This window comes from Panthera onca, chromosome F2 (assembly GCF_046562875.1).
Source record: "Panthera onca isolate mPanOnc1 chromosome F2, mPanOnc1 haplotype 2, whole genome shotgun sequence".
Taxonomy (NCBI): Eukaryota; Metazoa; Chordata; class Mammalia; order Carnivora; family Felidae; genus Panthera; species Panthera onca.
The window spans coordinates 82,871,476-82,892,882 of NC_138356.1; the positions used below are offsets into that span (position 1 = coordinate 82,871,476).

Below are 21,407 nucleotides of genomic sequence, written 5' to 3' on the forward strand. Positions count from 1 at the left end.
CTCCAAAGTCACGGGATAAAAATGACTCCTCACAGACGAAAACAACAATAAGATGAACACCCAACTCCCCATCAGAAACAACGGAGGCAGGAAACCAGACGACATACTCCAAGTTCCGGAAAGAATGACTCAAGCAAGAATCCTAGATTCTGGAAAATGACCTTTTGGAAATTAAGGTAAAATAGAGACAGTCCAAGATAAACAAAGACAGAGAATTTGCTGCTAGAAGACCTATCTTACGAGGAATACGAAAGTTCTTCACAACGTGGACATGTGGAAGGTCCTGAAGTCATCTCCTTCAAGGACACAACAAATTGACAACTACACGTGGAGAAATGTCTTCTGAAAAAGCCCTGGAAACTGGATGAACAAAGCCTCCACAGCAAAGGATTAAATGGCAGCACTGAAACAGGTAGAGGAGGGGCACCTGGGTGGCTCAGTCGGTTAAGCATCTGACTCTTGCTATTGGCTCAGGTCATGATCTCGCGGTTCTTGGGTTTGAGTCCCCTGTTGGGCTCTGTGCTGACAGCTCAGAGCCTAGAGCCTGCTTCAGATTCTGTGTGTCCCTCTCTCTCTCTGCCCCTTCCCTACTCACACTTTGTCTCTCTGTGTCTCTCAAAAATAAACATTGAAAAAAATGGAAAAAAAAAAAAAAAACCCTCACACACAGACTGACTCACCCCAGGACCCAGTGCAAAAACACCAGCCTGAAAAGCATGTAGACCATATATGAATGAGACCCATTTACTAATCCTAAATTTTTTTTCAGAGAGGAAGGAACTTGTTTGTTGAGACTGTCCAGAGACAGAGCTACCACAGGCACCATTTTTGTGATCTGATTCTAACTCATTAGCACCAGAGAGCACACATGGCTGAGGGTCCTGCCCACCCACCACCACCATGACCACCCCACAGCTGGGCCAGGTGAGAGCCCCGCCCACCTCTAAGCCACAGTGTGACCCCACCATAGCAGGTGGGCTCCTGTCACTCACAGAGAGGACACTGCTTGAGCACCTGGCTCTGGTGGCCAGAGGGGATAGTGTTTCTGAATCCCACAGGACATCTTCTACACAAAGCCACTCCTTCAAGACCGGGGAAGGCAGCTGATTTGCCTAATACATGGAAACAAATACAGAGAGTCAAGTAAAATGAGGAGACAGAGGAATATGTTCCCAATGAGTGAACAAAGCAAAACCTTATCTGTTAAATGAAACAGATAAGCAATCTGATTTCAAAGTAATGGTCACAAAGATGCTCAGCAAACTCAGGAGAAGAATGGGTGAGACAGCGCAAACTTCAACAAAAAGATAAAAAATACAATAAAGTACAAAAGAGAAGTCACGGAAAGAAGAATACAACAACTAAACTGAAAAATATACTAGAGGGGCTCAACGGAAGACTGTATGAAGCAGAAGAACGGAACAGTGAGCCGGAAGATAAAACAATGGAACCCAGACACAGCAGCAAAAAGAAAAAAGATTTTTAAAAAGTGACGATAACTTGAGGGAACTTTGGGACAACACCAAGCAAAATAACATTTGTGTTATGAGGATCCCAGAAGAAGAGAAAGAGAGATCCAGGAAACTTATCTGAAGAAATAAGAAATAATAATCTCAAACCTTCCCCAACCTGGGGAAGGAAACAGACATCCAGGCCTAGGAATCCCAGAAAGTTCCAAATAAGGTGAACCTGAAGAGATCCACACCAAGGCACACTATAATCACAGTGGTAGAGGTTAAAGAGGGAATCTTAAAAGCAGCAAGAAAAAGCAACTTGTTATTTATAAGGGAAACCCCATAAGGCTCTCAGCAGATTTTTCAGCAAAAACATTGCAGGTCAGAAGGGAGTGACATGACATATTCAAAGTGCTGAAAGGAGAGAACGTCCAGCCAAGCATTCTCTCTCCAGCAAGGTTATCGTTCAGAATTGAAGGGACGAGTAAGAGTTTTTCAGATAAGGGGCACCTGGGTGGCTCAGTCGGTTAAGCATCAGACTCTTGATTTGGGCTCCGGTCATGATCTCACAGTTTGTGAAATGGACCCCACACTGGCCTCTGAGCTGACAGCGTGGAGCCTGCTTGGGGTTCTCTCTGTTCCTCTCTCTCTGCCTCTCCCCCGCTTGTGCTCTCTCTCTCTCTCTCTCTCAAAATAAATAAACTTTAAGAAAAGAGTTTCCCAGATAAGGAAAAACTAAGGGAGTTCATCACCACTAAACTGGACTTATGATAATCTTTTTAAGTTTATTTATTTATTTTGAGAGAAAGAGAGGGGGAGGGGGTGGAGAGAGAGAATCTCCAGCAGGCTCTGCACTGTCAGCACAGAGCCCGATATGGGGCTTGAACCCAGAACCATGAAATCATGACCTGAGTTGAAAACATGAGTCGGATGCTCAACTGACTGAGCCACCCGTGAGCCCCTAGACTTATGATAAATGTTAAAGGGACTGCTTAAAACTGAAAAGAAATAGCACTAATTAGTAATAAGAAAACATAGGAAAGTAAAAATCTCACTGGAAATGTACATATATAGTAAAGATACTGGATGAATCACTTATAAAGCAAGTATGAAGGTTAAAAGACGAAAGTAATACGGAATAAAACTACAATAATTAGTTAAGGGATACAAAAAATAGAAAAGATGTAAAATGTGACATCAAAAATACAAAACACGGGGGCACCTGGCTGGTTCAGTCCATGAAGCATGTGACTCTTGATTTGGGGGTTGTAAGTTCAAGCCCCATGTTGGGTATAGAGATTACTTAAAAATAAAACTTGGGGGCACCTGGGTGGCTCAGCTGGTTGAGCATCCAAGTTCGGCTCAGGCCATGATCTCATGGTTTGTGGGTTTGAGCCCCACATCTGGCTTTTTCCTGACAGCACAGAGCCTGCTTTAGATTCTCTGTCTTCCTCTCTCTCTGCCCCTTCGCCGCTCGCATGTTCTCTCTCTCTGTCTCTCAAAAATTAAAATAAACATTAAAAATGTTTAAAAATAGGGACACCTAGGTGGCAACTCTCAATCTTGGGGTTATAAGTTTGAGCCCCACATTGGGTCTAGAGATTACTGAAAATCTTTTTTAAAAATCAAACAACATGCAACTGAACAACCAATGGGTCATCAAATAAGTCAATGAAGATATAAAAAAAACACCTAGAGATGTAACATGTCAGAGGCACATGGGTGGCTCAGTCAGTTAAGCATCTGACTTCGGCTCAGGTCATAATCTCACATTTTGTGGGTTCAAGCCCCGCATTGGGCTCCATGCTGACAGTGTGCAGCCTGCTTGGGATTCTCTCTCCCTCCCTCTCTCTCTCTGCCCCTCCCTAACTTGCACTTTCTCTCTCTCTCAAAATAAATAAACTTTAAAAAAAATGTAACATGCCAAAAATCTATGGATACAGCAAAATCAGTTCTAAGAGGGAAGTTCATAGCAGTACAGGCCTACCTCAAGAAGAAAAATCTCAAACAAACAATCTAACTTTACACCTAAAAGAACTAGAAAAAGAACAAGCAAAGCCTAAAGTTAGTTGAAGGAAGGAAATAATAAAGATAAGAGCAGAAATAAATAAAGACTAAAAAGATAATAGAAAAGATTAATGGTTCTTTGAAAAGATAAAAACCTACAAGCCTTTAGCTAGACTAACCAAGAAAAAAAAAAAGATAGAGGGATCAAATAAAGACAGGCAGAAAGAGAAGTTACAATTGATACCACAGAAATATAAAGAATCGTAAGAAACTACTATGAACAATTAAATGTCAACAAATTGGACAACCTAGAAGAAATAGATAAACTCTTAGAAACATACAATTTTCTAAGACTGAATCAGGAAGAAATAGAAAATCTGAATATACTTATTTCTAGTAAGGAGATTGAATCAGTAATCAGAAACCTCCCAACAAACAAAAAAGTCCAAGACTAGATGTTTTTGCTGGTGAATTCTTCCACACCACGCCCCCAACTGGTGAATTCTATCAAACATACAAAAAAAAAATTTAATACCTATCCTTCTCAAACTCTTCCAAAGAATTGAAGAAGAGAGAACACTTTGAAACTCCTTTTACAAGGCTAGCATTACCCTGATACCAAAAACAGACAAGGACACAACAACAACAACAACAACAAAGAAAATTACAGGCCAATATTTTTTTTATAATCATAGATACAATAATCCTCAACAAAATATCAACAAACTGAATTAAACAATCCATTACAAGGATCATACACCATGATTAAGTAGGATTTGTTTATTTGTTCAACATCCACAAATCAATCAACATGATACACTACATTGACAAAAGGAAGAAGAAAATTCATATGATCATCTCAATAGATGTGAAAAATGCATTTGGCAAAATTCAACATCCACTTATGATCAAAATTCTCAACAAATTGGGTATAGTGGGAACATCAACATAATAAAGGTCATATATGAAAAGCCCATGGCTAACATCATACTCACCTGTGAAAAACTGAAAGCCTTCCCTCTAAGATCAGGAACAAGACAAGAATGTCCACTCTTACCACATTTATTCAATACAGTATTGGAAATCCCAGCCATAACAATAAGGCAGGATAAGTAAATAAAAAGCATCTAAATTGGAAATAAAGAGGTAAAAAAGTCATTATTTGAAGATGATGTAATACTATATAGAAAACTCTAAATTCTCCACCAAAAACCTATTAGAACTAATCAACACATTCAATAAAGTTGTAGGATACAAACTCAATTTACAGAAATCTGTGACATTTCTTTTTTGTGTGTGGTATTTCTATATACCAATAATTACCTATAAAAAATGTAAATTAAGAAAGCAATCCTACTTACAATAGCATCAAAAAGAATAAAATGCCTAGAAATAAGTTTAACCAAGGAAGTGAAATCTGAACACTGAAGACTATGAGACACTGATGACAGAAAATTGAAAACAACACAAAGAAGTGGAAAGATATCCCATGATCATGGATTGGAAGAATTACTATTGTTAAAATGTCCATACTATCCAAAGCAATCTACAGATTCAATGTAATCTCTATCAAAATTCCAATGACATTTTTCAAAGAACTAGAATAAATAATTCTAAAATTTGTAGAAACCACCAAAAAAATCCCAAATAGCCAAAACAATCCTGAAAAAGAACAAAGCCAAAGGTATCATGCTTTCTGACTTCAAACTATACTACAAAGCTATAGTAATCAAAACAGTATGGTATTGGAATAAAAACAGACACACAGATCAATGAAAAACTGAGAGCCCAGAAATAAACCCACACACATATAAACAATTAATTTAATATGAAGAAGCCAAGAACATACAATGGAGAAAGGACGATCTCTTCAATAAATGGTGCTGGGAAAACTGGACAGCCGCATGCAAAGGAATGAAACTTGACTACTATCTTACACTATACACAAAATTAACTCAAAATGAACTAAAGGCTTGAGTATAAGACCTGAAACCATAAAATTCCTAGGCGAAAACATAGGCAGTCACTCCCTGACACTGGTCTTAGCAATATATTTGTGGATCTGACTCCAAAGAAAGGGAAACAAAAAGCAAACATAAACAAATGGGAAACTAAAAAGCTTCTACACCGCAAAGGAAACCAGAACCAGAAAGAAAAGGTAGCGACTGAATAGAAGATACTTGCAGGTCCTACATCTAATAAGGGCTTAATATTCAAAATATATAAAGAACTCATAAAAAGTAAGGAACTCGTACAACTCAACAATTTAAAAAACAACCTGATTTAAAAATGGGCAGAGGATCTGAATAGATATTTTTCCAAAGACAAACAGGTGGCCGACGGACACATGAAAAGATGTCCGACATCGCTAATTATTAGGGAAGTGCAAACCAAAACCACGATGAGACGGGCACCGCCTCTCACCTGTTAGAATGGCTACAAATCACAAGTGTTGGCCAGGATGTGGGGAAAAAGACAACCCTCGCGCACTGTTGGTGGGAGTGGAAATTGGTGCAGACACTGTGGGAAACAGTATGGAAGTTCCTCAAAAAATTAAGAGTAGAATTGCCGCATGACCTAGCCATTCCACTTCTGGACGCTTTTCTGAAGAGAACAAAAACAATAATTCAAAAAAGATATCTGCACCCTTATGTTCATAGCAGCATTACTTACAGTCATCAAGATATAGAAACAACCCGAGTGTCCGTCAGTGGATGAATGGGTAAAGAGGATGTTATACACACACACACACACACACACACACACCCCACAGAATATTACTCAGCCAGAAAAAAAAGAATAAAATCTTGCTATTTTTTGATAACATGGATGGACTTGAGGGTATTATGCCACATGACGTAAGTTGGGCAGAGAAAGACAAATATATGATTTTACTCCTGTGGAATCGGAACGAACAAAGCAAAACATAAACAAATTCATAGATACAGAGAACAGACTGATGGTTGGGGGGGGCAAAATGTGTGAACGGATCGATTGTATGGTGATATTGGTAGTCTTCTGGTGGTGATCACTTTGTAGTGCATACAGATGTCGAATATAAGATCGTATGCCTGAAATTTCTGTGTAATGTTATCTATCCATTTTACCTCAAACTTAACAAAAAGACAATTCTTCAAGCTGAAAGGAAGTCACATCAGATGGTCATTGAAGTCCAGTGTCTCGATGCGACCGCTGTGCCAAGACTCCTGGCTTAGAGAGCTATGAATTAACACACTGATGTTGTGCCCAGCCGTTGCACTTGAGGCAACGCAAAGGCGCACGGCCTCCTCCCGGTGGAGGGAATCCAGGACCTGTGGCCCAGGCGGGGCTGACGCACACTCTCCTCCGACAGACGACAGACGCGGGGCCCCTCTGGCGCAGAAGTAGCCCCTCCCACCTACCGGAGGAGCCCGGGGGTGTCCGCACCCGGGGGTAGATGGCGAAACACGGGCTGCCACGGGAGGTACACACACCGCCCTCCCTGGAACAAACGAGATCCGGTTATCAGCCCCTGGAGTCTGGACTGGCCCTTGGGCCTTATTTTGCCCAGAAGAATGCGGTAGGAGTGCCCTTGACCTTGAGAGGCCTGGCAGGGGCAGGACTTCCAGGAGGGCTGTGGGACCCGCTTACTCCGGATTTTGACCAAAGGGCAGACGGCATTTATCGTAGGAGGTCTCGTAAGTCTTGGTGAGAAGAGCAGAACGTGTGGCATTTGAGCCAGAACCTCCTCCCTCCCAAGCCCTGTTCCCAATCATGAAAGTTCCATCCTGGCAGGGTTTAGCCAAGAACGTGGGGACTCCCCTCCCCCCGGCGCCCAGCCCTACGTGAGAGGGTCCACACTGGGCAGGACAAGCTGAGGCTACCATCCCCCTAACACACGCTTGTAGACCAGGGTCATTTCCTCTGTCCCGCCCCCAGTTCCCCCAGACCCCGCCCGGGACTGACTTTCTTTGGGTGTTGAGTGTGGGGCCGTAGGAGTCAATGTTGAGATCTTCGCGCTGAAAAGTTACGAAAAGGCTCCAGCAAATGACCACAAACTCGAAGGCTTAAAACAACACACATTTATTCTCTTACAGTTCTGGAGGCCAGAAGCTCAAGACGAGTGCTATGGGTTAAAATCGAGGTGCTGGCGGGAATGGTTCCTTCTGGAGGGCCCCAGGGGGGAATTCGTTCCATGCGGTGCGCTTGGGGCTGCATCGCTCCAGTCTCTGTCTCCACATTTTGCCTTCTCTTCTTTGGTGACCAGACTAAAGGGGATACTCGCGATGACACTGAGGGCCCGCCTGGATAATCCCCGACAATCTTCCCATCTCGGGATCCTCAACTTAATCTCACCTGCAAGGTTCCTTTTGCCACATAAGGTAACACTCATAGCTTTGGGGGACCAGAGCCTTGGAGGGTATCCCTCAGCCTAATACACCGGCTGGACACGAGGCGTTTTCCAGCCGCACGCTGATCCATCAGCCGTGGATGGCACCTCACTGGCGGGGGGTCACTTAAGCACGATCTTCGCCCGGTTGGTGGCTGAACCCCAAGCTGTCCTGACCCACATGTGACTTCTAGGAAGCCAGGCTTCAGTATAAGACCCGGGTGGTGGGGATCTGAGTGGTGGCATCATAGGCTACGCACCGTGGAGGAATAGACTTCACGGAACTGTGCAGACTAGACATAAAAACTAACAAAATAATAATAAACGAAGCCACTGGACAAATAAACTAACAAAACAGCAAGATCAACAAACCAAAGGAGGATTGGTTAATCATAATCCAGAGTCACTATAATGGCTCGTCTAAAATGTCCAGTTTTCAGGGCGCCTGGGTGGCTCGGTTGGTTATGCATCTGATTCTTGATCCGGGCTCAGGTCACGATGTCACAGTTCATGAGCTCGAGCCCCTCGTCAGGCTCCGTGCGGACAGCGCGGAAAGTGCTTAGAATTCTGTCTCTCTTTCCCTCTCTCTCTCTCTCTGCCCCTACCCCACATGTGCTCTCTGTCTCTCTGTCTCTCTGTCCCTCTCTCTCTCTCAAAATAAATAAATAAGCTTAAGAAAAAATTTAAGTGTCCAGTTTTCAACAGAAAATCATGAACTGTGCAAAGGAACAGGATAGTGTGGTAGTTGCCCGGGAGAGATAGGTAACACTGACTGCTTTTTGAAGCCCAGATTTTGCACTTAGCAGAGAAAGACATCACAGCTTTGCTTAGGCAAATGCCCGCGAGTGGAGTGGCCGTGGGTCAGCGGGTGGTTCTGCACAGCTTTCGCTGCTGTCGCTAAACACCCCACCCGTGCAGCAGTGACCCATGACCCTGGACCCTCCCACCCAGAGGCCCTCTGCTAGCACCTCCCTCCTGGCTTACCCAGGCCTGCCCTACTTCCCACTGGCTAGTGCTGCACGCCAGGGACCCATGTTAGAGCTGACGGCCTGGGGCAACGAGCTCACGACCCTGGACTCACCTATCTTCCCAAGTTCCCCTTCAGTCTAATGGGAAAGTGACAGTCCGTTGAGGGTCCTGCACACTCCCAGCTGACTATTAGCCCCTCCGAGGGTGGGACACCATCGGGACGCGTCTGTGCTGTCCTCGGTGTCAGGGTTTCTGGGGAACGGGCTCACGGTGAAGTCATGAGGCTCACCCCGCATTCGCACAGCCCATCCCAGGGCGGGGCCTCGGCAGAGTGTCTACAAGGTCACTTTTTGTAAAATTCGCCAAAGTAACATAACCACCTTCGGTTAAAGCTCTCTCCCTCCTGCGACCTGCTCTCTGTCCCTCCCTGCCTGCTGACGGGGCTGCAGGGGCAGTGCTCAAGATGTGGGGTTGGGCTGCATTTAGTCTGGGCTCCGCGGGAACACTCACTTCCTGGGGTGGTTAAGCTATTGCTGTCATTCTGGTGTAGACATGGCTTCCAGGGACACACCTGCCTCCCTCTGTGCCCCACGTCATGACACTCCGGCCTGATGGAATTGGCTAATGAGCGTCGTCAATTCAAAAAAATACCTAAAGTCATTTCATCACAAAGAAGAGAACCCCAAAGGCCTTGAAATCTTAGGGCTCGTATGTAAGAAAAATCTGACAGAGGGCTCCTCAAATTTAACGGTTCTAAAAATCCGCACAATATTACCCACAAGAGCCATTACCTGAAAGCAACTTTCCTAAGCTATAATAAAAATAACTTTCATCAAACGTGTTAGAAAAGAGACTGAATTGTCTTCTCTCTATATAGAGAGAATGACAGCACGAAAGGGTCGTCGTCTTTTTTTCATATTTTGCTTTAAGTAACCTCTACACCCAGCGTGGGCGGGCCTCCAACTCGCAGCCCCGAGATCAAGGGTCATCAAGGGTCGTGTGCTCCACTGACTGAGCCCGCCAGACCCCCAAGTGTCGCGATCTCAACAGGCCAGCAGAGGCTACACCCAAAAGCGTGGGGGAGCCGACTGTGCCTTTCCCCGCGGAGGCTGCTGTGCCATGGCGGCAAACAGCAGCCTCCCCGGTAGCGTGTGCAGCCTACTGACTGCACGGGTGGCCCTAAGGGACCGCGGAGACAGCGCTTCCAGTGGAGATTGATGTCTGATCACATGCTTTCTCCAATCTAGGCTGCAGACAGGTATGCGGGGTGTCTTTGGAAAGCCCCAGGGCACAGTGGCTGGGGGTGCACACTGGCCAAGTCGTCGTGTCCATCCGTACCAAGCTGCGGAACAAGGGGCCTGTGATGGAGGCACCACGCAGGGCCAAGTTCAAGTTCCCTGGCCGCCAGAAGATCCACGTCTCCAAGAAGTGAGGCTTTACTGAGTTTAATGCGGACGAATCTGAAGACATGTTGGCTGAAAAGCCGTCCATCCCAGATGGCTATGGGGTCAAATACATCCCTCATCACGGCCCCTTGGACAAATAGCGGGCTCTGCACTCACGAGAACTTCAGACTGCCCGTCCCCATTCATGCCCACCAATAAATCCTGCTTCCTGTCTGAATAAACAAAAAGCAAACCAAAAAAAAAACCCCAAAAAGCATAAGGGAAACGTGTTAGAGAAATATTTCGGGAAGACAATTCATGATATTATGTTGATCTTCTTTGTTTTGTGATGTTTGTGCTTTTGGTGAACTCTAAAAATTTACGTTACGTGTTAGGGTTTCTCTTGTCACTCTGTTCACTTAATTTTGCGTATATGATTTTGTCTTCTATTTATTGAAAACAGCACCATGCGGGAAAGAGTTAACACAGCGGGGCTGAGACGGCTCTCCTTCGGAAGATGTGCTCACAGGGTTAGCTGGTGTCTGGGAGCTTCAGTTTCCGGAAGGCTCCTGCCGTTCCCTAAGAGTGGCCCATTGAGCCTAAACTCAACAAATAAATATGGCTTATGGGGAACTCCTGACTTCCTCCTCCTAGACATTAGGAATCGGGGTTTGTGCCAGGCAGAGGGCGCCAACATGACCAGCCCCCTGTGAACACCCTGGGTGCCGAGTCTCCGGTGAGCATCCCAGTGGACAACATTCCACACATGCTGTCACCGTCTGCCGCTGTGGGAATTGGGAGTGTGTCCTGCGGGGTCTCTGGGAGAGGGTTCTGGAAGCTGTGCTTGTTTGCCTGATTTTGCCACATGTTCCTTTGCCGATGCTGATTACTACCCGTTCTCTGGAATAAAGCTCAACCACAGGTTCAACAGTCTGTGCCAAATTCTACAAGTCCTCCAAGCAAATCACTGAATCCAGGAGTGGTCCGGAATTCCCAACACAGCTCCCAAATTTGTAGAAGTGTGAGGCCCCCCAAACCTGGATCTACCTGTGTTTCCAACACAGGGTCAGAGAATCCAGGGGGGCAGGAATGGCCCCCTAAACTGGAGACGCTGCCAGGCTGGAAGCAGGGGTGGAGGGGACGCTTCCACCGAAGGACAATAAGGGTTCCACTGATCTGGAGGGAAGAGCCATCACCCAGCCACTTTGAGCTCGGGGCTCTGCAGGCCAGGACCAACATTATTCTGATTGTCCTGGGTGTGCAACCGGGGCAGGACACATGTGGGGACCCCTGTAGGGTTTCCACCTGTGTCAATGGACAACTACTGCAATCTTGCCCCAGCAAGGACAGGGACAATCCGAGCTCAAAACGCTGAGAGAAAAAGGCTGGATCAAACCACCAGTAACCAGCTGGATCTGGCCGAAGAACTGACAGCAGGGAGACTGTGGGTGGGGGGTTGCGGAGGACGATCGCCATCATAGCCTTAGACCAGGGACAGTGGCAGGGCCGTGGCCGACTCACAGCTTTTGTGCTGTACTCAGCTCAGAGACCACCACCTCGGAGGGGACGCTGTGCTTGTAGGACTTGGGCTCCTGCTATTACAGTGTGTCCATCCTGCCCACTTTTCTCAGGACATGACGTTAATCCTGCTTCTATTGAGGGGCAGGGTCCATGTCCCTCCCCTTGAGCCTGGGCAAGACCTTTGTGACCACCTTGACCCACGTAGTCTGGTGGGAATAACACTACGTGACTTCTGGGGCTAGGTCTTAAAACACCACGTGACCACCTTGTCTTTTGAGGTCACCGTAGAACCCAGGCGCCATGTTTCCAGGAAGCATGGGGTGCATGGAGAGGCTGTGGGTAGGTATGCTGTCTCACAGGCCCAGATGAGGCCCTGGCCAACAGCCAGCAACAACCACGAAAGATGCGAGAGAGGAAGCCCTCAAGACCACACCTGTCGGTGTCCACGGTGACCACAGGCAGGAAAGATCCCAAGTGCAAACCACCTAGATGAGCCCAGGCAATCCTCTGGATTGCAAGGTCTGATAATATCATTTGTTGTTATTTGAAGTCACTAAGGTTATGCAGCAAGAGATAAACAGACATGCAAACTCCACGCAACCCCTTTTGGAAAGGGTGAGGGTATCTTCATCGTCAGAGGAAAAAGGTGGCCCGTTTTCCGGCTTTGCGGGAGCTGGATGTAAACGAAGGGCATGCTGGGAGCGGGGCCTGTGCACCTTCCTCCTACCACCTCCTCTCAGTGTGTGGCAACCCTTTCGGCTCATCTTCCCACTTTCAAAGTTGGAGCACGGGCTCTGGCTTCCTAAGCACTGCAGGGGAGCTGAGTCATGCCGCTGGAAGGGGGGACACAAGCCTCCTGCTGGGGACCTTGACCACTGGGAAACAGAGACACCTGGAGGAGGAGGTACCTGGGGAGGAAAAGCCCTCATGTCTCCCCCCTATAGACACACTGGCAGTTCCCTCCTGTGGGATTGCCACCAGGTGCTGGAATACACCAAGTCAGGATACGGGAAAGAGAGGTGAAGTCAGTAACACTCAGGACTGGCAAGGATTATGTAAAAATGTAAGTCACTCTTGGTGGGAAGAGAGGGGAAAAAGGAACTCTCACGTTTACTCTTCATTCAGAGAATCCGCATTGTGGGATTCTATCCCCATTGCCTAAGCCCCTCGACAGGCACCCACTGCCCACGTGGGGCAGTGGCGGGGATACATCCTGGCAATCAAAAATTAATGAGAGTTCCACAAGATTGCGTGGATTTCATAAGGTGTTGAGTGAAAAACAGAAAAGGGCGTATAAAAGAATCCCATTAAATAGTAATAACCACCACAGATCCAAATGCTACATGACTGTACAACGGCGCGCATCTGTGCTTGATTCACATGTGATCACATTTGAGTGTGGAGAAAAACCTGGAAAGAACTATTTATTACGGTAAGGAAGAGGGCGTGGGGGCAGAGGGGATGCGGACAGAAAGAACTAAGCCAACATGGAGAAGAAAATCTTAAACGCCCTATCAAAGGAGTATGAGCATGTGTGTGTACCGTACAGATTACGTGTCAATTTTTTTGAATGTACAAATGTAAAACCTAAACGGTAAGAAAACACAAAGCGTGCCTCGGCTTGGGAGAACCATGCCTTTACGGCTGCGGAAGAGCAAGAAAATCAGCGCTGACGGGATGCCGCATCCTGCAGCAGGCGCTGCGCTCTCCCGCCCAACCTCCGAGGAGCCTCCGCGGCCAGGGACTAGCAGGCAGGGCGCAGGCGCGGTCCCCGAAGGTGGGGTGGAGGAGTGGCCGGGGGCGGCAGGTCCCGGCCCTCTGGGACCTGGTGTAGGCGCGTGCGGGAAAGTCCGGGGAGGTCTCGGGCGGGGGGGGGGGGGGGGGTGAGCGTTAAAACCGCCCCCGCGACAAACCCGAAGGGGCGCGGCCGGGGGATCCTTCTCCCTGCCGGTCTCCACCTCTGGCAGCCGTGGGACAGCGCCCCAAAACGCCCGCGGGCACAGCGCTCTGGCACCCGGTCAGCACCGCCCACGACTCCCGCGGCAGGAAGTAGGGCCAGCGGGGCCGCCGGGCACCCTAGTGCTCCGAGGCCGGAAGTGGGGCGTTCGGCCGCCGGAAACCGCCGGCCGCCGGGAGGTCGGAAGTGAGGGTCAGAGGCGCCGGGAACTGTAGTTTTGCGGGAGGCGGAAGCGTGGCTAGCGGCCGGGCGACATGGCGGGCCTGGAGCTGCTGTCGGATCAGGGCTACCGGGTAGACGGACGGCGCGCCGGGGAGCTGCGCAAGATCCAGGCGCGGATGGGCGTGTTCGCGCAGGCCGACGGCTCGGCCTACATCGAGCAAGGCAACACCAAGGCGCTGGCGGTGGTCTACGGGCCGCACGAGGCGAGTGGGCGTGCGCGAGCTGGGCGGGGTGCGAGGGGCCTCCAGGCTGAGCTGAGGATGCCGAGGCGACGGCCGGCGCGCGCCGCGTCCACCCAGCGCATCTTCAGGGCCGCCGCCGCTCGCTCGGCTCCAGAGCCAAAGTCCTGGCAGCGTGGTGCACCGCGGTCCCCGCCTTTCTCACCGGCCTCTCTCCCCTCCGCCCTGCCCTCCTCTTTGCTCTTCCTCCAAGCGCCCCGCGCTCTCCCGCGTTCGCGTCCTCTCTCTGCTCTCTACTCTGACGTCATCCTCCGGGTGACGCCTCCCCGGACCGCCTTCCTCACGTGGCAAGCCCCCTCCCCTACAACCACACACTTCCCTGCCTTTCGGTAATCGGTCGCTTCGGACGGCAGTCTAACTCCGTGAGGACAGGGACTTTATTTTTTTCTTTTCTTTTTATTTTTTAAAACTTTTTTTTAACGTTTATTTATTTTTGAGACAGAGAGACAGATCATGAACGGGGGAGGGGCAGAGAGAGAGGGAGACAGAATCGGAAGCAGGCTCCAGGCTCTGAGCCATCAGCCCAGAGCCCGACGCGGGGCTCGAACTCACGGACGGCGAGATCGTGACCTGAGCTGAAGTCAGACGCTTAACCGACTGAGCCACCCAGGCGCCCCGAAGGGACTTTAAATAAAATCCTGATTTTGTATTGCCTTGTCTCCGTTGCTGGAGAAGGGAAGACCACTGGGGTGGAAACAAACACGGCACGTCTGCAGAGTGGAAAGGCTGCTGGTGGGAGGTGGGGGATTACTCAGAGTGAGATTGAGGGCCTTCTAGGAAGGCAAGAACTCACCGCTTCACAGACCAGGGAAAGTATTTTTGATTTTGTGTCACACGTGATGGGGAAGCTTTGGGAAGGCAGTACCATATGTGAGTGTGTAGAGGAGACAAAGTCAGACTTGCTGCTTGTGAATATACGGGCCCTGGCTACAAATAGAGAATGGGCTGGGAGGGGATGAGGCGAGGATGGAAACGGGGAGACCTGAGGGGGGATGATGGCTTAGAGATGGGCCAAGTGGCCCTCCTGTGGGGCGTTTGAAGGTAAAGTAGCTGTTGAGATGTTGGAAGAAGGAGGAGGGGTGGGAAGGAGCCTGAGGTCCGGGGCCTGCACTAGAGGAAGGTGCGCGAGCCGGCAGGAGTGAGGCTGGCTCATGTGTCCTTCCTCCCCCAGATCCGGGGCTCCCGGGCTCGAGCCCTGCCTGACAGGGCCCTGGTGAACTGTCAGTATAGTTCTGCGACCTTCAGTACAGGCGAACGCAAGCGGCGACCACATGGGGACCGTAAGTCTTGCGAGATGGGCCTGCAGCTGCGTCAGACCTTCGAGGCAGCCATCCTTACACAGCTGCACCCACGCTCCCAGATTGATATCTATGTGCAGGTGAGCAGGCAGCAGCTATCCGCCTGGGGAGGGAGAGGGATGGGGTGGGGGTTGGGAGTCCAGGCCGAGAGCCTGATACACCGATGCCGCCGGTGGGCGCGGTTCCTGCAGGTGCTGCAGGCCGACGGTGGGACGTACGCAGCTTGCGTGAATGCGGCCACGCTGGCAGTGCTGGACGCCGGGATACCCATGCGGGACTTCGTGTGCGCCTGCTCGGCTGGCTTTGTGGACAGCACGGCCCTGGCGGACCTCAGCCACGTGGAGGAGGCAGCTGGTGGCCCCCAGCTTGCCCTGGCCCTGCTGCCAGCCTCAGGCCAGCTTGCACTGCTTGAAATGGACGCCAGGCTGCACGAAGACCACCTGGAGCAGGTGCTGGAGGCTGCTGCCCGGGCTGCCCGTGACGTGCACACCCTGCTGGACCGTGTCGTTCGGCAGCATGTACGGGAGGCCTCCATTTTGCTAGGGGACTGAGCGTCTGGCCCCCCGGGCCCGGAATAAAACTCACACACAGTGCGCTGTACTTTGATCGCCCCATAGCACTTCCACACCCTCCCAGCCTGGCTTGGTACTTGCTCCGGGGGTGGGGGGATGGGGGGGAATAGGGACCATCTCCCACACATGAGATACATACTTCCTGCAACCTCAAGATTCAAACCCTGAAGAAGAAGGTGGGGGGAGTGTGTCCGTGGATGAAGAGCAATTGTGCCAGGCAGGGTTCAAGGCAGCTGAGCATGGCCTGTAATGGCCTGGACTCTGGAGTCTGTTTTCACCCCCGCACATCCGAGGCCCTGAGTTCAACAAGGGCTGAGGGAGAATTCAAGCTGGCTCTGGGAACCCACCATGGAGATGTGGGGGCCGTGTCTCACATCGTCTTGACTATGGCTTGGACTGAACGGCCCCTTTCAACCTAGGAACCCTTTGGGCCTACTTAGTCTCAGGCTCCAAAAGTACAATAGATACATGTTGTCTAACGGGGTCTTCTCTACACACACACACACACACACACACACACACGCATGTCCGCACCTGCCTGAGCACTGAACACCAGCGCCCCTGCAGCTCTCCCCCCAGGGGCTGCTTCTCCCCTAATGTCTCTGGCATCTCTTGATCTGAATCGGAGTGCCCCCCACTTTCTACTCCACATGCCCCAGCTCCTTTGAAACCCATTTTGGCCAACGGTACTATCCGCACCTTCCTCCCTGTGGTCATCTGGCCCTGATGACCTCGGTGCTGGACTCACACTGATTTCATTTCTGCGTTCACCGCCATTTTTGACCGACATCCACAGAAACGAATCAGCCAATGCCTTGGCCTCGCGGTCCACGGAAGCCCTCTTCCTGTCTACCCACTCCAGGCATTCGGACCTGTCACTGCCAGCAGCCTCCGTGCTCTGCGGTTTTCCTCCCTCCCGCCCTAGTCATCCCCTCTCTGGTTCTGCAAATCGGAGCTTTCTCGCTACCGCCGGCCAGCAGCCAGCGGTCTCCACTCTTTGCTCTCGCGTGGTATACACCTCCTGCTACTTCCCCTGGAGACCGCTCTCCGGCCCGCCCGAGTATCGCTTCCGTTCCGCGCATGCGCGGCGGCGCGTTGGCCTTCGGGAGCGGAAGTGCGTGCGGGCGGCCACTTCCCGTCGGGCAGGCGCGAGGCGCCGGGCCCCGGGGCTGCAGCCGGCCGGGGGAGCGCGGTCCCGGAGCCGCCCCTCCCCGCCATGGGCCTCCTGTCGGACCCGGTGCGCCGGCGCGCCCTCGCCCGCCTCGTGCTGCGCCTCAACGCGCCGCTCTGGTAAGGGCGGGGCCCGGGGAACCCTGCGCTGCGGCCGCCGGCGGCCCCTCCGGCTGCTAGCGCCAGTCGCGTCGTCCCCGCCGGCGTCGCTCGGGGCAGCAGGCCCGGGGCTCAGCTCTCCCGTCCGATGTCCCGGGTGCCCGGACTCCAGGGCCAGGTCCCTCACACACGCCCCCGCCACCCCCGGTGCAGAGGTGGAGGCCACGGGCCGCGGTGTCAGAACCCCCTAACGCTCCGGCGGTCTCCTCCGCCCCCTCTCCCTGCAGCGTGCTGAGCTACGTGGCGGGTATCGCCTGGTTCCTGGCGCTGGCTTTTCCGCCCCTGACCCAGCGCACATACATGTCGGAGAACGCCATGGGCTCCACCATGGTGGAGGAGCAGTTTGCGGGCGGAGAGCGTGCCCGAGGCTTCGCCCGAGACTTCGCTGCCCACCGCAGGAAGACGGGGTGAGCGGTGGAGCTGTGGGTCTGGGGGAAACAGTGGTGGTCAAAGTCAGGGCGCTCTTAAAGGTTCTCTTTGTGCCTCCAGGGCTCTGCCAGTGGCCTGGCTGGAGCGGACGATGCGGTCAGTGGGGCTGGAGGTCTACACGCAGAGTTTCTCCCGGAAACTGCCCTTTCCTGATGAGACCCGCGAGCGCTATGTACTGTGGGGGAGAGGATGTGTCTGGGACCAAAAAAGACCTTGAGAGGGTGGCTTGGGACTGGGAAGCTCAGTGGTGCCAGGTCCTGGGGCCCAGGAAATTCCTAACGGGCATCCTAGGGAGAAAAGGGGAGAGGCTTCAGCACTCTAGAGTGGGGTGGTGCTGAGGGTTACCCCCCAATACTGCATACAGATGGTGGCCGGTACCAACGTGTATGGCATCCTGCGGGCCCCACGCGCCGCCAGCACTGAATCCCTGGTGCTCACTGTACCCTGCGGCCCCGACTCTACCAACAGCCAGGCTGTGGGGCTGCTGCTGGCGCTTGCTGCCCACTTTCGGGGTGAGGCTCAGGGGCTACTGCTGGCAAGGGAGGGTTCGGCCTCTGTCCCGGGCCTTGCTGACCAGCTTCTGGTCCTCAGGGCAGATTTACTGGGCCAAAGACATCATCTTCCTGGTGACAGAGCAAGACCTTCTGGGCACTGAGGCTTGGCTTGAGGCCTACCACGACACCAATGTCACCGGTGGGTGCTCTTGCCCTGCCCCGCCCCTCTCTCGGGGCCACTGTACGCACCAGCCCTCCGTCGGCACCTCATTCACCTGCTCCTACAGGCATGCAGTCATCCCCTCTGCAGGGCCGGGCTGGGGCCATCCAGGCAGCCCTGGCCCTGGAGCTCAGTAGCGACGTGGTCACTAGCCTTGATGTGGCCGTGGAGGGGCTCAACGGGCAGCTGCCCAATCTCGATCTGCTCAACCTCTTCCAGACTTTCTGTCAGAAAGGGGGACTGCTGTGTACTCTGCAGGGCAAGGTAAGGGGGCCGCCTGCCTGGGCAGCCTGGGACCTGTGTGGGGGTCATCTGACCTCGTCCCCAAACCCTCTAAGCTGCAGCCCCAGGACTGGACATCGGTAGACGGGCCGCTGCAGGGTCTGCAGACACTCCTGCTCATGACTCTGCAGCAGGCCTCTGGCCGCCCCCATGGCGCTCACGGCCTCTTCCTGCGCTACCGTGTGGAGGCCCTGACCATACGTGGCATCAATAGCTTCCGACAGTATAAGTATGACTTAGTGGCGGTGGGCAAGTAAGTGGCTTCTGGTCCTCCCCTCTTCCTTGCCTAGGGGGGCGAGGGGGTGCTGGGGGGCCCGGCTGGCCCTGACGCTGCCCCACCCCGGCAGGGCCCTGGAGGGCATGTTCCGCAAGCTCAACCACCTTCTGGAGCGCCTGCACCAGTCCTTCTTCTTCTACGTGCTCCCCGCGCTCTCGCGCTTCGTCTCCATCGGCCTCTACATGCCTGCTGCTGGCTTTTTGCTCTTGGTCCTTGGTCTCAAGATATCCTCTGACGGGCGGCCAGCCTCGGGTCCCCTCCGCTCTAGGCTGGGAGAGCCCGTGGTCCTTGGAGTGGGGGGGTGGGATGGGCCCTGGGGCCCCCGCCGGGCAGATCCCATCACAGCTCTTGTCAGGGTCCTTGACTAGACCACGCTCTGGAACTGTGGATGCAGTTGCATGAGGCCGGAGCGGGCCCTCAGGAGGCTGGGGGCGCCTCTGGACCTGGTCCTCCCCTCCCTCCAGCACAGGTGATGGCCCCCCACTCCTGCTGGGGAGGGCTCCTGGGGTTCCGGTGATTGGTCCTGCTGCCACTCAGTCTCCACTGGTGGGGTGTTGGTGAGGATCCTTGGGGCCCCCCTGGCCCTAGGGCCCAGGTCCCAAGTGTCCGCGTGCCCTTGCAGAGCGTGGGGCTGGCCTCGCTTGTGGCTCCCTTGCTGATCTCACAGGCCATGGGCCTGGCCCTCTACGTCCTGCCAGTGCTGGGCCAACACGTGGCTACCCAGCACTTCCCCGTGGCCGAGGCCGAGGCCGTGGTGCTGACGCTGCTGGCCATCTATGCGGCCGGCCTGGCCCTTCCACACAGCGCCCACCGGTGAGCGGCTGGGCCGGCTGGGCGGGGACAGAGGGTCCCCTGGACACACAGGCAGCTGCCTCTGAGCCCCTTGTCTTGCAGGGTGATGAGCGCACAGGCCCCAGACAGAGGCTGGATGGCACTGAAGCTAGTGGCTCTCATCTACCTGGCACTACAGTTGGCCTGCGTTGCCCTCACCAATTTCTCGCTGGGCTTCCTGCTGGCCGCCACCATGGTGCCCGCTGCCGCGCTCACCCACCCCTGTGGGCCCCGGTATGTGCCGGTCGGCCCCCGTCACAGAACTGCACACGAGGTGCCCTGCCCCCAACCCGGGGCCTGTGCTCCTCACCACAGAGCCCAGCCCGACCCTGCCTCTCCCTCCAGGCTGCTGTATGCCGCCCTGCTGGTGCTGACGAGCCCCGCGGCCACTCTCCTGGGGTGCTTGTTCCTCTGGCGGGAGCTGCAGGAGGCCCCGCTGTCGCTGGCCGAAGGCTGGCAGCTCTTCCTGGCGGCACTGGCGCAGGGCGTGCTGGACCACCACACCTACGGCGCCCTGCTCTTTCCGCTCTTGGCTCTGGGCCTCTATCCCTGCTGGCTGCTCTTCTGGAACGTGCTCTTCTGGAAGTGACGTGTGGCTGTCCTGTGGTACAGACCGGGGTGGGGACTCCCCAAGCACCCGGGGTTCTCTTTTTGGGAAATAAACAGGTGTTTTGTTTTCAGCTGCTGTTAGGGCCCGTGGCCCACTGTCTGCTGTCCTTTTGGAGCTCCTAGGCACGTGGATAAAAAGCTCTGTCTGAGGGTCTGGCATTCCCACATACCTCCTTCCTGGAGGGCACTGCCCTGGTCCACTTACTGCTGGCAGGAATGAGGCCCCAGCAGCCACATCAGCCTCCAAGGAGAGCCTCGGATGGACACTGGGCTTGGCATCTGGAAATGGCACGTGTAGACCCTGCCCTGGCCCCAGCCCCACGAGCATTATGGGAGCTCCCTGCGTATCACGGTGGGAGGCAGGGTGCCGGGCAGGAGGAAATGCTGTGGTGGGTGTGGCTTGGGGCCTGATGGGATCTGAAGTGCCCAGGGACCACACTGCTCTGTCTTCAGCACTGGAGTTGAAGGCGCAAAAGGGCTTGAACTGGAGCCCTGCAGAAAAGCCCTGGGGCATGGGGAATGGCACCCGCCAAGGCCCGGGAGTGGCCCCGCCCAGCTTCCCTGGAGCCGAACTGGCCCAGGCCAGCCACCCATGAGAGGCAGGGCCAAGGTGGAGCGGTAGAGCCCCACCCGGCATCGTCTAGGAGCAGGCGGGCCACATACGCAGACCCCTGAAAGGAACTGGAATGTCTAGTGTCCATTCTGGAGGGAAGAAAAGCAAAATGTTGCTTTTCAGGGTCACATCAGGTCAAGAGGCATCTCCTCGAGGGCCAAGGCACCCCTGCCAGCACCTGATGTGGTGACTAGACCAGTCAGCCTCCTACCGGCCTCAGTGTGAAAGGAAGGCAGAGCTGCCCCGCCTGGGGAGTCCGCTCAGGACCCGTGGCCCTTCAGTGTCACACCCAGAACGGTGGGTCTGGGAGGAAGCTCTAGCCCCCAGACC

The 21,407-nt window shown here is 52.9% G+C and overlaps 2 protein-coding genes and 1 pseudogene across 2 annotated transcripts; all 3 read left to right on the plus strand.

Moving 5' to 3' along the window:
* The first annotated feature begins 9,878 nt into the window (after positions 1–9,878).
* On the plus strand, positions 9,879–10,000 carry LOC145713476 (small nucleolar RNA SNORA70; annotated as a pseudogene).
* A 3,604-nt stretch (positions 10,001–13,604) lies between these two features.
* On the plus strand, positions 13,605–16,021 carry EXOSC4 (exosome component 4). The gene is made up of 3 exons (XM_081792086.1): positions 13,605–14,087; positions 15,295–15,501; positions 15,613–16,021. The coding sequence occupies exons 1-3, from the start codon at positions 13,917–13,919 to the stop codon at positions 15,970–15,972; spliced, it is 738 nt and encodes a 245-aa protein (XP_081648212.1). The 5' UTR covers positions 13,605–13,916; the 3' UTR covers positions 15,973–16,021.
* Positions 16,022–17,125: 1,104 nt separating this feature from the next.
* GPAA1 (glycosylphosphatidylinositol anchor attachment 1) lies at positions 17,126–20,535 on the plus strand. Its single transcript, XM_081792081.1, has 12 exons — positions 17,126–17,283; positions 17,550–17,729; positions 17,812–17,923; positions 18,116–18,263; positions 18,343–18,444; positions 18,533–18,729; positions 18,804–19,000; positions 19,095–19,248; positions 19,398–19,493; positions 19,647–19,837; positions 19,919–20,089; positions 20,201–20,535. Exons 1-12 carry the CDS (start codon positions 17,210–17,212, stop codon positions 20,442–20,444), a joined length of 1,866 nt encoding a protein of 621 aa, XP_081648207.1. The 5' UTR covers positions 17,126–17,209; the 3' UTR covers positions 20,445–20,535.
* The last annotated feature ends 872 nt before the right edge of the window (positions 20,536–21,407 follow it).